Raw genomic sequence first — 15,177 nt, 5'->3', positions numbered from 1 at the left:
TCAAGAGTCTGGGGGGTATTTACTGATCTCATTAGATCCTACCAGCTCTCCATCATTAGGCGCTTCCAGAACGGACAGAAAATTTTCTTGACGCGAACGATGCTACGCGACAACATGCTCCATTTCCACCCGCGAATCTATAGACAGATGCTGCCGAAGACAAATGACAAAATATGGTATCTCACTTAACACCTAGAAACGAAGACAGAGTCATACATGCGTAAAGAAATCCCGGAACCCGAAGAAGAGAAAATGTTCAGTTCTCGGAGAGGGTTTACAACATGGCGACGAGGGCAGCGACGGCACCGGCGAGGCCGAGACCGGCCTGAAGGCCAGAGGCAGCACCAGGGAACTCGACCGCAGGGGTGGAGGTGGGGACGATGTAGCCGCCAGTGGCAGAGGTCTTGAGAGACTCAGGGACGGTAACAGGGCCAGTGGGGTAGATAACGCTGGAAGGGGGAGCGCCGCTGGAAGCACCAGTGCCGACCGGGGGAGCAGGAGCGTAGATGGTGGTGGTGGTAGTGCAAGAGGTAGAGGCCTCAGTGCTGGAGGGGACCTCGACAGAGCTAGAGGAGACAGCGTAGCCAGAGGCGGAGATGGTTGGCTTAGGAGCAGGGGCAGAGCTCTCGTAGGCGCTGGACGAGACAGGGGCGGCGGAGGAGACGGGCTTCTCGTTGGAGATGCCGAACTGGGTGGAGTACTGGTAGTGACCATCGACATCATCGATGAGCTGAATTCCGTAACCACCGGGGCCGTCAGTGCCCTCGAGGGAGGTGGGAGGGGTCCAGGTGTAGCTGCCGGAGTTGTCGATGCTCTCAACGATGACCTGGTTGAAAACGGCGTTGGTGGAAGGACCCTTCAACAGGAGCAGAGAGACCTTGTTGGGGGAGTCGGCAGTCCAGGTGATGGTGAAGGGCTTGCCAGCGGGGATGGTCTGAGACGGTTAGCGCGGTGTTTCGTTTCAACTTGGCAGCGAGGAAACTGACCTGGACAAGAGGAGCGGTGATGGCATTGCCGGTAGGGGCGCCAACAGGGGCGTGGTAGGCAGCGGCAAGGCCGGCGAAGAAGGCAACAACGGAGTACTTCATCTTGATGGCTGTGGGTTTGTTTGTTTGTTTGGAGATTACTAGGGTAGTCGGATTGACGAGAGACAGATATGTGTATTAAAGGTAAAGAGCGTTGGGGTTGTTAAAGAACGGCTGAAGAACGAGTCTTCTGGTGAGGCTTTGCTGCTTGTCGGAGGTGGTGAGCGAAAGACGAGAAGCGAAGGTGGCAGTGAGGAAGAGGGCGTATATATTGCAGCTGGCAAGGATGGTGGGCCCTGCGCGCCTGCCATGCACTGACGCCGCCCCGTAGCCAATCTCGCGGCATGCCCGCCTGCTCGTTCCTGCAGTAGCGCGGTCGCTCTTTCCAATCGCGCGAGCTGCTGGTGCGTCTGTCCTCCTCTGCTAGCCTGCTCCTGCCTAGCTGCGGACTCGGGCCCAATCAGCACCGCCGCCCAGCAGATTAAGCCAGCAACTCTCCTGCGCCTTCAGGAGTCGTGAATTTCGGCCTTTTGGCGACGGCTGCAATTTCTTGCTCAGCCGGGCATGCTTAATTTCCAGGAATAGCCTTGCGCCCAGGCACCGGCAGCGCCTGACCGGAAATCGATACTTGCGCGCGGCGCGACTGCACGCCGCTCGTCGACCAGCGCCCCGCCGCATCATGGACGAGCAGCCGGCGCAAGCCTCAGGCACGACGTGGAGCGCGCGACGCAACGACTTGATGCCCGTCGTGCGCTCCTCTTCTCCGCTCCTGGGACCATCTGTTTGGTGCCCCTGCGCCTCCGGATTCGCAAGGGGGCGATCCTGCGATTGGCCTGGCCAGAAACTCTAAGCTTACTCTGAAGCTCACGCTGGGCGTTCTTGAGACCCAGCCTAGTCCGATCCATCTCCGTGCCCCAATCGTTATGCTTCGAGGCGCAGCTCGAGCGTCTATGCTCACTGTCAAGCATTGTACATGGTACACAGGGACCCTGACGCTGTGCTTGGTGACAGCCGTTTCGTCGCACCGCAGCACAGTCAGCCGGACCACCGGGCCTGGTGAATGCTGTCGGTCGCAGTTCCAAGGTTGGCTGTTGGCAGCATGCGGGGCCACGGCACATGCGAAATTGCACTCTCGTATGACCCGGGCTGTAGCGTGCGGCGCTCAGCGCTTGCTTCATCCGGCCCCATCGTGAACCACTCGGCGCAAAGGCAATTTCACACTTAATGAATCGCGTGCGCGCATTCAACGCTTTACATTTGGGTTCCAACTTTCATATTCCTTCGTTATGTACAGCATGGTTTGCTATGGCAGTAGGCCACGCAGGAAGGGAAGAGGATCTTGGGAAATCTCACCGGGGCTGGATCACCAACGCCCGGCTCTAGCGAGCGCTGAGAGGGGGTATCCATCGAAGAGGAAGAAGATTCGTCAAATCGTTACAGTGGTGAGAAGCTTACGGCTGGGTGAGCGAGTGTGAAGACAAAGATATTGCTCGGATGCACGTTGGCGGCGAAGCGAGCATCAGCACGTCATTTACAAAGGTCATGCAGCCAAGTATTACTTAACCGCAGATGCCAGAGTCTGTCGCCAGTCAGCAGAGATTCGTCAGGAATTGTCGCAGCCTGAAGGCTTACATTTTCGCGCTGATGGGTCATTGACTGGCTTCGGGAAGAGACCGTTGGCCATCAAGTCCTGCATGTCCCACTCTGGGGCACCTTCAGTTTTCCAGGTCCAAAAGATCCTAAACAGCGACAGTCAGCGAAAGAGCCATTGGCAAAGGTGATGGAGTAGAAGCAGGTGTTCTGGCTCTTGCTTATGACCAATGAATGAGTTTGTCAGATCTTGACGACAGCAGAAGCAACCACACTGTACCCCAACAGTACTTACCACCCTGCGCCCTTCTCGTAACCCTCAAGCTGAGCCTCGATGAAGCGACCGATATTTGACTTGTCGTCTGACGAAAGATTGGCGACACTACCGGATGACTTGCCAGCGCAGCTACCGATTGCGTTTGCGTTCTCGAAAGTGCCGTCGTAACGCGCACCCTTGTTCTTGCCATTCAACCACTTTGCACAGTCGGTGATGCCACCGGTCCACTCGCCGGAGATGGTAGGCTTGTTGTTCGAGGCCATCTGACCACCGAAGTCGCACGCTGACTTGATGTGGTCATCAGGGCTCATACCTAGCTGGTCGACGTTGAAGACTTCATAGTGGTGCCTTTGATCAGTTCTTGTCAGCGTCTCGTTTCTGCGCCATCGAAGCCGGTAATACTCACGTGTCAAGCAGAAGGTTGGCCATGCCGGCGCCCCAGTCGTTCCAGGATGTCACGCCAATAAAGGCTTCGTGGAAAGCGATAGCCACTTTCGAATCCCTGAGGTTACCCCATCCGTCCATGTAGAATTGTTTGACAGTGTTCATGTCCAGGTTAGGCCCCATAGGCTCGTTGAGAAGCTCGATCGCAGAGACGGCGGGATGCGAGGCATGATCGTCCCGAATCTTGTTCAGCACCTTTATCGTGTGCGCAACGGTATCGCCCTGAGTCCATTGGACGCTACCATAGCGACCCGAGTTGTCAAAACCGTTCTGGGAACCAGCCGCACCATGGAGATCGATCATGACTTTGAGGCCTGCTGCCTGTGCCCAGTCAAGTGCTTGGCCGAGCACCTGGTACGCGCCCTGCACGTACGGCTCGCCATCGCGAGGAATAACACTCCAGTATCCAATCGGTATTCTTACATGGTTCAGGCCAGCGGCAGCCATCTGATTGAAGTCGGCTTGCGTGATCCACGAATTCCAATGTTGCGACAGCTTGCTCTTCGCCGCGTCCTTGCCCAGCTCTTGGGTCAAAGTATATTCGTCAACAGCGCCGTTGCCTTCGAACATACTTGGAGTGATCCAAGGCTCAAGCACGAACCAGCCGCCTGTGTTTACACCGCGGACTTTCGAACCGCTGTAGTCAAACGATGGTGCTCTCTTGTAGGGCGTGCTGGGCCGAATTAGCATCTAGGGTGTGTTGAAGGCAATCATAGAACATCTTACAGAGGCGATGCATTGGAGCTCAAGGTGAGCAAGCCAACTGCTACAACGCTGCTCCAGCTTCCGTGCATGACGTAGACTCGATTATGGTAACTACCGGATTGGTGAAGACAGTATCATATGAATAAGCATTAAGCTATGCGTAGATGTAACAAATGCTAAAGAGTCGAGACAATGGACGCTCTTGAATGCTCCCAAAGGTCTGGGGGATCAGCAGCCTTATAGGAAAAGCCACGAGCTTCATCGCAATTCTGTTTCCGCCGATCACCGTGGAGTAAACACACGCTAGGCTTACGAGAAAGCGCTCCGAAAGGTGGACAGCCAGATTGCAGCCGTGACTCAGCTCTTAGCTGTCGCTCGCGCTCCACTTCCGACGACAATCGTTGCTGTCTTTTCGTAGAGCAGACGACGAGCCAATGACGTATTGGCATGTGGAAACTTTTGCCACGACAGCTATGTCTTCAGAGTTGTGAGGGTCTAGGTCAGCTGCAGGGCATCCCGACGTGGTAGCACTGCACGATCAGGTACGGTGGTCTGATTGGGCGGGTGCGGGTGCTATGATGTTGAGATCGCCCGCGCGGAGACCAAGGCGGGATGGCTTGGGGCCACGGGCATCACCTGTGGGGTAGGGTCTTTTGGGCGGCGGCGATCATTGCGGCTTGCGGCCTGATGGAAAGTTGGAAGCTTCGACGGCGGCTGAACTGCGGTGAGGCTGTCCTGGGGACCTACTGCATGCGGCAACACATGGGAAAGTCGACATGGCACTTCAACCGAGCAGACCTGGCCACGGGCAGGAAAACAAGCAACGCAACTGGCGCAGCTATTAGCCGTGTTGAGATCGCCCGTGGGAAGCCTCCATCTGCCTATGTATCCGTCCCATGGGCGTGAAGTCGTCCTCACGATGATGTCTGCAAACGACCTCGGCACAAGGCGGAAATAATGGCGCCTCCACAACGGTGCACCATCTCCCCCGCAGACCCCCCAAGTTCTGCGACTTCTTTGTGCCGGCGCCGCTAGAATGCAGCTTCAACCCGCCCTCCGCGCCGCCTAGAGGCCTCGTGCATCACTGGTGTATTTCCCACCAGCGCCCACCGTGACCGGCCAGCTGCGGTGAGCTCTTCCACGGTACGCAGCGTGGACGACCAGGTCCCGCGGGTGCGATGAGACACAGTGTCTGCGTATCACGAGCTCGGAATAATCATCGCCGTGGAACTGGGTTTTCGGAGTTGGGCTGCGCTGAGGTTCAGCTGACTGGGTGTCACGAAGGGATGGGAACGATGCCGTGTGGATCCTTGGGTATAGTCACGAGAGGTAGATCTTAGTAGAGCAGGAGGTGGTGAAGACAGCCGTGGACGCCGCAGTGACATCAGTTCTAGGCTGCAGAGCGTCCATGGGGTTGGAATTCGTGAGCTGGTAGAGATGACGGTGGCGAAGATCGTCATGTAGATCCGGCCTCGTCACGCCGTCATGATGCTGGAGAGTTGCAACGAGGTTGTGGGTGCGGAGAAGTCGACCCCGCTATAATTTGAACTTACGGTTACTAGGGGATACGACCTAGTGAGTGTCTCGGTTTACACAGCATCCGTGAGACTGTGAGGAGTGAGGGTACATGCGATCAAGGCATCATGGGCAGCATTGATGTGGGCGGGACCACGACAGCGGAGCCAGCAACAAAAACATTCTGAGCTACAATCCTGGTGACAAATTGACAATGGAGCTCTTTGTTCTCCAGTGCTGACCTCACTTACCAAACCCACCTTCCATTATCACTCCCGCGTGTAAAGTTATCGTGGTATGTGTACTGTCATTTTCGAGGAAATGCTCCGCACCGCCAAGACCGATCACTACGAATGACTAAGGCGGTAATGTGAGCGTCTGCTCCTTTGCTGCGCTGCGCTGGATGGCTTCGCGGTTGACGCTTTCTTTGCGTCTCTTCTCCAAGTTCTGGCACCTTGCCCTCTTCGTGTTCGCAGTTCGCCTCCAGCATTTGAGTATGGTTGTACGCGCATGGCCAGGCGCGGTACAATAGTGCGCGTGGTCGGTGAGGTAAGCGTTCCAAGGCGGTCTCATCCGGCATCCCCTCTTTTGTGACCAGCCCACTTTACGATACACGTACGGCCCCAACGCTCATCACCAGCTTAGTGGACAGGCCTCCGCAATGGGGCGCCACGCGAATCCCGACATTCGACGCGCCTTCGCCGAATTCCAGGACCAGGACACGCCCTCGAAATGCAACAAGGTGCGCTGCCTGCACTGCGGCTTCGTGCGCGCAAAGAACACCACGCGCCAGATTGAGCACCTCCACGCCTGCGAGGCCTACCTGGCCTCCCCCGAAGCGCAGGCATGGCACGCCCAGAACGGCGACGACAACTCGATGAGCTCGGGCATGGCGCCCAACAGCGTGCTCAGCGGCCAGCAGCCCAATCCGAACCTCCAGATCAATCGTCGCGGGCCGAACAACAAGCGCGCCCGTGATGGCCAGCAGCTCGCGCCGAATATGACCATGCCGCCGCCCCTGGCGCCCTCGCTGACGGCCCACCTCCTCGCCATCTGCGCCCAGCCCTTCACACAGGCAACGCAGCAACCGTTTCTCTCGCATGCGGGCTGCGGATCGCTCGCACCAGGCCCGCTGTCACAATGGCTGGTACAGGACGGGCACTATGCGCGCGGCTTTATCCGTTTTGTAGGGCAGCTGCTGGCCAAGTTGCGCCTGCCGCAGACGGCGAACTCGCAATTCCATCCTATGTACAGGACTATGGATCTGCTCATATCTGCCTTGAACAACATGCGTCGAGAAATGTCCTTTTTTGAAATCACGGCTACTAAATATGGCCTCACAATGAATCAGGACCCTCCTACGCCTATAACACGTGCGCTGCTGGATCTGTTTGTGAGTGCCAGTAGCTCAAGTGCTTCCCTCCTGGAGGGCATGGTGGTGCTGTGGGGTACTGAACACGTAAGTTACACGTACACAGTCCTCTCGGCTTGCGTTGGCAATGCCCGAATTGAATACGCACTGTGGTGGGCTCCTGCCTACCAAAGCTAACATGGATCCAGTGCTACAGAACAGCATGGCAATACGCGTCGTCATTCAGCAGCTCCCTCTCTACCCCGAGCACCGAAAACCACATCGTCGCGCTCCACCAAGCTCTAATACCAAATTGGACATCTCCCGCATTCAGCAAATTCATCGACGCAAGTAGAGCCCTTGTCGACGAGCTTGCCAACATCACAACCGCCCGCGACGGAAAAGAGGAGATGACCCGGTGCGAGGAGATATTCCGCCAGATATGCTGGCTGGAAGAGCGCTTCTGGCCGGACGTCGACGGCATGGGTGAAGGCGACGACAGCGCGCGGCTAGGCCCCAACATCGGCCCAATGGGCGCGGGCATGGACAGTGGACTGAACAACAGGATGACGAACGGCATGAATGGGCCGATGCAGATGAACGGGCCGCAGATGAATGAGGCGCAGATGAATGGTTTGCCGAATGGGCCGATGCAGATGAATGGCCAGATGAACGGCCAGATGGGCGCGCAGATAGGGCCGCAGATGGGGCCACAGATGAGCAATGGGGAGAGGAGCGCGGGTGGTGATGGGAGGAATAACTTTCCGGGCCTGGACTCCGTGGGACAGAGTTCATGACCACTGTTGAGTGGGCGTGTGAATGGCGGTGGCATGTTATGAAACTTCGATTTCGGAGGCTCATCACGGTTCAAGTCACTTCAGGATCTGACGTGGAGTGGAGAACTCGCGGAAGCTTGACCTCTCAGAAGCTTACGGTCAACATTCGACACGTCTCACAAGCCAGCATCGACGTGGCGTGCGATACAGATAGGCAGGCAAAGGCGCTGGCCCACAAAAGAGTATCTCTTCATGGTTTCGGGCGTTTGGTTGAAGGCGCAGGCGGTCACGGACGATATCCAAATCTCTCATCTTCACGGAATTGTAATTGTTAGCCAAAGGAAGAGATTGTTGTACACTACTCACACGACCTTATCTTCTCTCCAATCTTGGAACGCCAGACGAACTACGTGGATCCATCTCGTGTTCTGCTTTTGTGTCCTCGGGCTCAGATTCTCTAAGACATAAGCGATTGCACACGCCTCCTGAACAGATCAAGACGGACCTCATGCTTCGCAAACAACGTTTCGGGCAGGTGCGATTGAGTCGAGCTCCGAAATACCGGCACACGGTTCATGCAAACACTTGTAGCAAGAAGAAACAGCGGGTTTCCCACACGTGGAAATGCAAGCATCGGAACCGGGCAGTCTGGACGTCCGATCCTCGCACGGAGCTACGCGCTAGTGAGCAGCGTTCGAACGCGTCCCATGCGCACGAGGAGACAGGTTACGACATCAGGCAGGCGTTCATAGCATAGTCCACTCAGCACGACTTGATCCTCTCAGCATCGAATACCATATGCACTACGCCGAACTGAAGCATGACGGCTCATTCATCCATATTGTAGTGCGTCTTGTCATGACTTTCGGACACTCAGCGAGCCAGGCTTGTTACCAGTACGTAGGGGGCCAGTGGCGTGAAAGTGGGTGTTTGGGTGAAGGCTGCACAAATGGTAAACCCAGTGCATCCAGGGCATGCACCTGCTACCGAAACGCTGCATGGCTACAGTCTAGAGCAGCAGCTACGGGGCGGAACTTCTAGATCCCACCCTCCTCTGGTCCGCAACAGAGGTCTGCACCACCATCCTCTGCGCGTGCATCCCCCCATCTTGCGTCCGCTGTATTTGCGCATCGTACGCGGGGCGGATCACGCGTGCGGCTCGAGCGGGCGCATGTATTTGTATCCCCCCACTGAGCGCAAGAGCAAGAGAGGTGTGAGCGACGGTGAGAGTATGGCGTATGCGTGTGCAGGGTTGGAGGGTGTAGCGGGCGGCCGAGATCGGGACGGGGAGTACTATTGGGTCGGAGAGTGATTTGAGAGAGGATAAATTTGTGATGAAGAAGGGTGATGAGGAGGACGGATGAGGTGGTTGTTGGGTGTCCGTAGTGATTTGTCTGGACACTCACGACCAGTGTGGATATACTTTCTACTTGAGAGCGCTAGTTCATTGGTTTCCCATTATCGACGTTGCAACGTGACCTGGAAGTGATTTGCTATACGTCTCTTCCTATCAAAGTTGTTACAAGCACTTGTTGATCAAAAGATGTGGTGCCCAGTTATCATCCCACCCAGGACGGTTGTTTCTGTGGTTAAACGATGCGCGATGCGACCATGACTCGGAAACGTGGGGGCGGGGCACTCGATACACAACCACCAACACGCGCCACGCTGCACCAATGCAACCGGGCACCGAGATGTCGAAGCGCCAACACCGAATACGGCTCCTTCGCTTAGCATTTGAAATACGGCACAGCCGTAGGCCCAGATGGCCTCTGAAGCCGTTTGCCGGGTATCGATTGATAAATGCTGGAGTGAATTCAGCACTCCACACTCTGGGCGAATGGCAACGTGCAAACACCCCGCACACTGACTGCATTGTCCTCTGCTCTAGGCGCTCAGGTGAATCGAAGAGTTGTATATTATAGCGATGAGGTACTGCCCAGGTAAAGTGGATCTGGCGGGCCTTGTCAGCGCCAAAGCACGCCCGAGGCCCAATGTGGGACTAGCAACGTGATGTGCAGGGCGGAAGAGGAGCCGTCATAGTCGGTTCCTCGCTGTCCGAATGATATGCAAGATCGCACAGTGTATAAGTGTGGTGGTAGCCAGGAGGTGAGCAGGTTGCGAGCCTGACTTGCAACCCCCCTCGTTTGTACAACCGACCATACCTTGAACTCGATAGTTTTAGGATTTGTTGAGTGTGGCGATTGTTTTGGACAGAAGCTCGACTTGTATCATTGTCGTGCACGCTCAGTGAGATTGCAATGTGCCTACTGCGCGAAATTTGAACTGTGACTAATATGTTGAAGTTCGTAAATCTGACAAGCAAAATGGCACCGCAGGTCGAGAACCCGTGCCTGCCCCCGGGCGCACTCATCCTCGTCACAGCAGGCAACGGTTATCTTGGATCCCATATTGTCGACCAATGTCTCGCATACGGCTACTCGGTGCGCACCACGGTTCGCTCTCTCGAACGAAGCGCGTGGATGAAGCGAGACTTCTCTAAGCGCCACCCCAATGGACAGCTCGAGGTGGTCGAGGTGCCCGACCTCAGCCAGCCAGGATGCTACGACGCAGCGCTGAAGGGCGTATCAGCCATGATCCACACGCCCGGTTTCACGAACATGTCTGATCCCGATATGGTCGGCAACACGGTCAAGCTGAACATGGTCGCCTTGAAGGGCGTGCACGAAGCGAACAAGAATGGGGAGAAGGTCCAGAGGTTTGTGCTGACGGGCTCGAGCTGGGCTGTCAAGTATCCGGTACCCAATGTGCCTGGCGACATCACAGAAGATCAGTACGACGAGTCGATCGCGAAGGCGCTGTCGAACCCCGACACGCCGAAAGACTTCTGGGCACTGATGGGTTATGTGCAGAGTAAGATCGCGGGTGAGCAGGCGTGCTGGAAGTACGTGCGCCAGCACTCAGACTGCGGTTTCGTAGTCAACACCGTCATCCCAGCGACTTGCATGGGCCCGGTCATCGCACCTGCAGAGCAACAGTATCCTTCGACTGCTGGGTTCATTCGGTCGCTGCACGAGTGCAAGGGCCAGGAGCTATTCGACGTCATCGAGCCGCAGTGGTACGTCGACGTGCGGGACCAGGCGCGGCTCCATGTTGCGGGAGCGGTGCTGGATGGCGTGGAGAATAGGCGCATATTCGCGTGGGCGGGACCGTACACGTGGATTGGAGTCGCCGATGTTCTCGAGAAGGAGATGGGTCAGAGGACAACGATCCGGCTGGCGGATAAGGGAGAGGACATCACGAAGGTGCTGGCGAAGGGAAAGGCAGAAAGCTACTTGAAAAGGCTGGACAGGCCGGATTGGGTGCCATTCGACGAGTCTGTGAGCGAGTGCATTCGCAGCTACTACCCGAAGGCGTGAGTTTCAGCTGCATTCTGTGGGTCGTCCCGTGGCTGTAGGTTCACAAATTCACCGTCGGGAGTCCGCAACGCCGTGATTGGCGGGTGTTCGATCGTGGCACCCTCTCGTTCCGCTACTTGCGATGGAACAGTCGGCGTGACCGTAGATAAGAGCCTCATCCGGGCGTTGCTTCAATAGCAGTTTCGGCGATAATGTGATGTGGGAGGGAATTCGTCCGGTGGTTCTGGCGAATTCGGCGGCGGGTGTGACTAAGCCGCCGCTGCCACTCACATGGACGTCATACTCTGCTTGCCCTCCGTTCATCAACTCGTCGCCTCCGCGTCAACGTTGTACATACTACACACCATGGCCTTCATACTCCGACGGCCGTTCGCAGTCGCGGCAACGCTGCGACAAGCGCTGCCCAAGCAACCCCAGCCTGTCTTCGCGCGCGCGTTCCACAACACGCCGCTGAAGCAGCATCCCAACTTCTTCACCCCCAAGACACCGACGGTTGCCTCAGCAAACAATGTCCTCCGCTTCCGTACCACGTTCCGCCGCTCGTACCAGCAGTCTGCCTACAACCCTGTGGCCCAGGGTGACCTGCGACAGCGTCTCATGTACGGTGCCGGCATCTTCGGCGCCACTCTGCTCGGCATCAACTTCATCTTCAACCGGGAGACGCGTGAGGACGGCGGCATGCCCGACTTCGAGCGGCGGTACTTGAACGACACCTTTATGCACACTGGCCTCGGAATTGGCATCATCGGCGTCGCGGCGCGCGCTTTGCACATGAACGGATGGAGCTTCCGGCTGATGGCTGCGAACCCGTGGCTGGTTCTCGGTGTCGGTCTCGTTGGTAGCATCGGCACCATGTATGGCACTCGCGCGACACACCCGGATAAGTGAGTCTACATCCTCATATGGTGGCGCAAGGGGAACGCTAACAGCATCCAGCTACGTGCAGAAGTACGGCCTCTGGACCGCCTTCAACCTCTGCCAAGCCGCCCTCCTCTCGCCGCTTTTCTTCTACCACCCCGCCATCCTCGCCCGCGCCGGCCTCTACACCGCCGGCATGATGGGATCCATCGCATTTGTCGGCGCCACCGCCAAGCAGGAGAAGTACCTCTACCTCGGCGGCCCTCTCCTCGCTGGTGTCGCCATCGTCGCTCTCTCCGGTCTCGCCCCTATGGTCATTCCCGCCACCGCTGCACGAACACTTATGTGGTCCGAGAACATCTGGCTGTACGGTGGTCTCGCTGTATTCGGCGGCTTCACGCTGTACGATGTGCAGAAGGTGCTGCACCACGCGAGGCTGGCTGAGCGGGGTCTTATGCCCAAGGATGCCGTCAACGAGTCCATTTCTCTTGAGCTGGACTTTATCAACATCTTCGTTCGCATGGTGCAGATTCTGGCGATGCAGCAGAGCAGGAGGAAGTAGAGAATATTTTCAGGTGGATGATTGAGAGTGTCGATGAGCGAGAAACGGACTTTTTATATGTATTATACTCCCCTCTCTTGATCAAATATGACAAGACTGTAACTTTAATCCCTCGTGCATGGATGTGCTGATCTTAAGCACTATATCTGCCTGCACGTAACATAAGATGACGTTGCCTTGGCCGAGTGACCTGTGGGGATCCTCGTTACTGATGGATCTTGCTACTCCAGCACCCTGAAAACACAGCAGACAATGCTGTAACTCCACAACAAGCTCTCAGTCCAACCCTCGTCTGGGACTGCACAGTGCTGCCTGCGAGCCATTACACCTTCCGAACAACTACACGCCCTCCTTCCGACTCACTTCCTCCTATGCAGCTCCACCATTAGCCGACTCTTTTGCCACACATAGAACAGATCTTGCTCGATCCACCCCTCGCACTCCGGCCTCAGCTTCACATCAAATCGGTACAGCATATTGCACAGCACAAGCCGCAGTTCCGCCCATGCGAGACTGCACAATCGTTAGCTGATCCTCCTTATCCCTGGTAGATACACGTACTTCTGCCCAATGCACATCCGCGGGCCCAATCCAAACGGTCTCACGCCATCAAGCTGGTCCTTCGAAAAGCGCGCGTCAGTCCCAAGCCAGCGCTCAGGGCAGAATTCCGACGGGAGCGCAAAGTATGCCGGCGAATGGTACAGCGCGTAGTGATAGCCGTAGAGGTGTGTCTGTCATGCTTCATCAGCAGCCAATAGTTAATCATGCAGCAGGGCTTCCTACGCCTTCGGGGACAAAGTGGCCGTCGACGTAGTCCCCGCCTTTGGGCGCCACGCGGTGGTTTCCAGCGGCGAAGGGCGGGTAGATGCGCAGGCCTTCGCGTATCACGGCGTCGAGGTAGGGCAGCTTGGTGGCGGAGTCGATGGTGATGTCGTCTGCGGAGGGGAAGGAGGAGCGGATCTCGGAGAGGAGTGTGGACAGGGTGGTGGAGTTTTTGCAGAGGTGGTAGGTGATTCCTGCGAGAGCGGTGCCGGTGGTTTCGCTGCCTGCTACGATGAAGCTTCTCCCGTCAGCTTTCGTTTCTTAACGGGGTCAAAAGCAGAGGTATGACATACATGTAGGCATTCGAATGCAGCTCCTTCCTACTCAGCCTCTTCTCTCGCACAGGCAGTCCGTGAGTCTCACCCACCCCATTCCTCAACACCGGACTCAGCAAATCCGCCCTCCCGCTCCCCAACTCAATTCTCCGATCTACCTTCGCAGCGCTCAAGTTGAAGTGGTCTCTCTGCATGTCGATCAAGTGCTGCGGCATCATCTTCATCAGCGCCCAGTCGAGCGCGGGGAAGCACTTGACCGCGCTGATATACACCATCCCCTTGATTGACCCGAACAGCAGCGCGATCCACGGGTGCAAGCGCCCCGAGGAGAGGCATTCGAAGCTCTCGCTGAATAGCAGCTCGCTCGTAAGGTCAAAGGTGAAGCTATTGAACCAGTCACTGATCGCGACGGGGCCGGTTTGGGCTTCGGAGGAGAGTCGGTGCATTAGATCGTCTACATAGCGTCTGATTACGGGTTCTTGGGCGTGCAGTGATTCCTTGGAGAAACCAGCCGCCAAATGGCGTCTCTGCCGGGCGTGATCGTCGCCGGGTGCAGTGAGGAGGCTGTGAACACCGTTGATCGGGGCATTATAGTAGATTGGGTTGATGGGGAACGCGGTCTTGGTGGTGCCGGCGTATATGTCCTTGAAGGCTTGCGGAGAAGTGAAGGCAATATGATTGGGGGATACGCGGATGGTGGGGCCGTACTGTTTGGTAAAATCGACAAGGCGGAGGTGCATGTTGCCGCGAATGGTCGTGACATGGTAGGGGATGCTTGAAATGGCCCAGAGCTTGGGTCCAGGGATGGTGCTCAAGGGTGAGAGATAGAGGCGGTAGACGGCAAGATAGGCGCGATGGACGATCTGGCAATGTCAGCCGTGTCATACTTATGGAACTCATATGTTTATGTATCCGTTTGCGGCCGACGATTTGCTTTGGGGTTGATGATGGTGTTGACATCTTGTAGAGGAGAAACGTACCGCGAGCAGTACTGTCGCCGCGACGAGCATTCCCGTTGATCCCATGTCTGGTACCTGAGGCCTCTGTTTCGAATTATGAACGAGTTGAGGAGGTACCGAGGGAAGTGAAAGATTGTCGTGGGATCTGTGGCCAACAAGGCCGCCACTAGCGCGGAACTGCGGCGTGGACCTCTATAGATTACTCGCGACATAAGCACCAAACGGTAGTTGCAAACCGGCAAGACCCTAATCGACATAGCTGCCTCGTGATCTGTGGAGTAATGCTTCGATTTGGAAAGAAAGGCGTGACCAAGACAAAGAGCGTCCTATTATGCAACTTCACCGGTACGGTAAGGTCCGAGAGCATTGCCAGTCGTATTGCAAGGGACATATGCAGAGTCAGCCCGCATTAGGGCAGCGCTGGCTCATCACATTGCGCAGCTTCGCGTTCTCGTTTTCTCGAGTATCGCATAATTGTAGTAAATGTGGACCGACCAGATTCAGCCGCACTGTTGTGTCTTCGACGCGTCCATGACATTGGCCGAAGATCTCCGCTTGTGCAGTCTGGTGTCGCTTGGGGGCCGAAACCTCACAGGCAACCGCGAGCCATGGATCTTTCTGCGGGTACTAGATTAAAG

General features: G+C 56.4%; 9 protein-coding genes across 9 annotated transcripts; 4 read left to right on the top strand and 5 right to left on the bottom strand.

The window, feature by feature from the left end:
* Positions 1–274: 274 nt before the first annotated feature.
* CC84DRAFT_1179057 (uncharacterized protein) lies at positions 275–1,088 on the bottom strand (the record flags this gene model as incomplete). The annotated part of the gene is made up of 2 exons (XM_018180383.1): positions 275–934; positions 987–1,088. 2 exons carry the CDS (start codon positions 1,086–1,088, stop codon positions 275–277), a joined length of 762 nt encoding a protein of 253 aa, XP_018032472.1.
* Positions 1,089–1,543: 455 nt separating this feature from the next.
* CC84DRAFT_1167233 (uncharacterized protein) lies at positions 1,544–2,593 on the bottom strand. The gene has a single exon (XM_018179142.1). The coding sequence runs from the start codon at positions 2,201–2,203 to the stop codon at positions 1,703–1,705; it is 501 nt and encodes a 166-aa protein (XP_018032471.1). The 5' UTR covers positions 2,204–2,593; the 3' UTR covers positions 1,544–1,702.
* On the bottom strand, positions 2,585–4,130 carry CC84DRAFT_1220467 (glycoside hydrolase; the record flags this gene model as incomplete). The annotated part of the gene is made up of 5 exons (XM_018183173.1): positions 2,585–2,604; positions 2,658–2,764; positions 2,911–3,240; positions 3,299–4,009; positions 4,063–4,130. The coding sequence occupies 5 exons, from the start codon at positions 4,128–4,130 to the stop codon at positions 2,585–2,587; spliced, it is 1,236 nt and encodes a 411-aa protein (XP_018032470.1).
* Positions 4,131–5,799: 1,669 nt separating this feature from the next.
* CC84DRAFT_983080 (heme oxygenase-like protein) lies at positions 5,800–7,948 on the top strand. The gene is made up of 2 exons (XM_018188051.1): positions 5,800–7,015; positions 7,117–7,948. Exons 1-2 carry the CDS (start codon positions 6,218–6,220, stop codon positions 7,702–7,704), a joined length of 1,386 nt encoding a protein of 461 aa, XP_018032469.1. The 5' UTR covers positions 5,800–6,217; the 3' UTR covers positions 7,705–7,948.
* Positions 7,949–8,307: 359 nt separating this feature from the next.
* CC84DRAFT_1179054 (uncharacterized protein) lies at positions 8,308–8,995 on the top strand (the record flags this gene model as incomplete). The annotated part of the gene is made up of 3 exons (XM_018180382.1): positions 8,308–8,366; positions 8,469–8,529; positions 8,588–8,995. The coding sequence occupies 3 exons, from the start codon at positions 8,308–8,310 to the stop codon at positions 8,993–8,995; spliced, it is 528 nt and encodes a 175-aa protein (XP_018032468.1).
* Positions 8,996–9,098: 103 nt separating this feature from the next.
* On the bottom strand, positions 9,099–9,769 carry CC84DRAFT_983054 (uncharacterized protein). The gene has a single exon (XM_018188050.1). It carries the CDS (start codon positions 9,557–9,559, stop codon positions 9,203–9,205), a length of 357 nt encoding a protein of 118 aa, XP_018032467.1. The 5' UTR covers positions 9,560–9,769; the 3' UTR covers positions 9,099–9,202.
* A 41-nt stretch (positions 9,770–9,810) lies between these two features.
* On the top strand, positions 9,811–11,280 carry CC84DRAFT_1167225 (NAD(P)-binding protein). The gene has a single exon (XM_018179141.1). It carries the CDS (start codon positions 10,011–10,013, stop codon positions 11,061–11,063), a length of 1,053 nt encoding a protein of 350 aa, XP_018032466.1. The 5' UTR covers positions 9,811–10,010; the 3' UTR covers positions 11,064–11,280.
* Positions 11,281–11,408: 128 nt separating this feature from the next.
* Positions 11,409–12,483, top strand: CC84DRAFT_1099518 (uncharacterized protein; the record flags this gene model as incomplete). Its single annotated transcript, XM_018174829.1, has 2 exons — positions 11,409–11,947; positions 12,000–12,483. 2 exons carry the CDS (start codon positions 11,409–11,411, stop codon positions 12,481–12,483), a joined length of 1,023 nt encoding a protein of 340 aa, XP_018032465.1.
* Positions 12,484–12,842: 359 nt separating this feature from the next.
* Positions 12,843–14,605, bottom strand: CC84DRAFT_1189421 (sterigmatocystin biosynthesis P450 monooxygenase stcL; the record flags this gene model as incomplete). Its single annotated transcript, XM_018181052.1, has 5 exons — positions 12,843–12,996; positions 13,045–13,214; positions 13,267–13,565; positions 13,630–14,443; positions 14,561–14,605. The coding sequence occupies 5 exons, from the start codon at positions 14,603–14,605 to the stop codon at positions 12,843–12,845; spliced, it is 1,482 nt and encodes a 493-aa protein (XP_018032464.1).
* Positions 14,606–15,177: the final 572 nt, after the last annotated feature.

Source organism: Paraphaeosphaeria sporulosa (assembly GCF_001642045.1).
Source record: "Paraphaeosphaeria sporulosa strain AP3s5-JAC2a unplaced genomic scaffold CC84scaffold_9, whole genome shotgun sequence".
NCBI lineage: Eukaryota > Fungi > Ascomycota > Dothideomycetes > Pleosporales > Didymosphaeriaceae > Paraphaeosphaeria > Paraphaeosphaeria sporulosa.
The sequence above is the reverse complement of the archived record's forward strand: the minus strand, read 5'-3'. Positions and strand labels throughout refer to the sequence as shown.

What these genes read in the sequence shown, in the direction of transcription:
- CC84DRAFT_1167233 (XM_018179142.1), bottom strand. Translation starts at nt 2,203, where the DNA reads ATGAAGCAAGCGCTGAGCGCCGCACGCTACAGCCCGGGTCATACGAGA.
- CC84DRAFT_983080 (XM_018188051.1), top strand. Translation starts at nt 6,218, where the DNA reads ATGGGGCGCCACGCGAATCCCGACATTCGACGCGCCTTCGCCGAATTC. An exon ending in TGCTGTGGGGTACTGAACAC is followed by an intron (nt 7,016 to 7,116) that starts GTAAGTTACACG and finishes ACATGGATCCAG; the next exon opens with TGCTACAGAACAGCATGGCA.
- CC84DRAFT_983054 (XM_018188050.1), bottom strand. Translation starts at nt 9,559, where the DNA reads ATGCAGTCAGTGTGCGGGGTGTTTGCACGTTGCCATTCGCCCAGAGTG.
- CC84DRAFT_1167225 (XM_018179141.1), top strand. Translation starts at nt 10,011, where the DNA reads ATGGCACCGCAGGTCGAGAACCCGTGCCTGCCCCCGGGCGCACTCATC.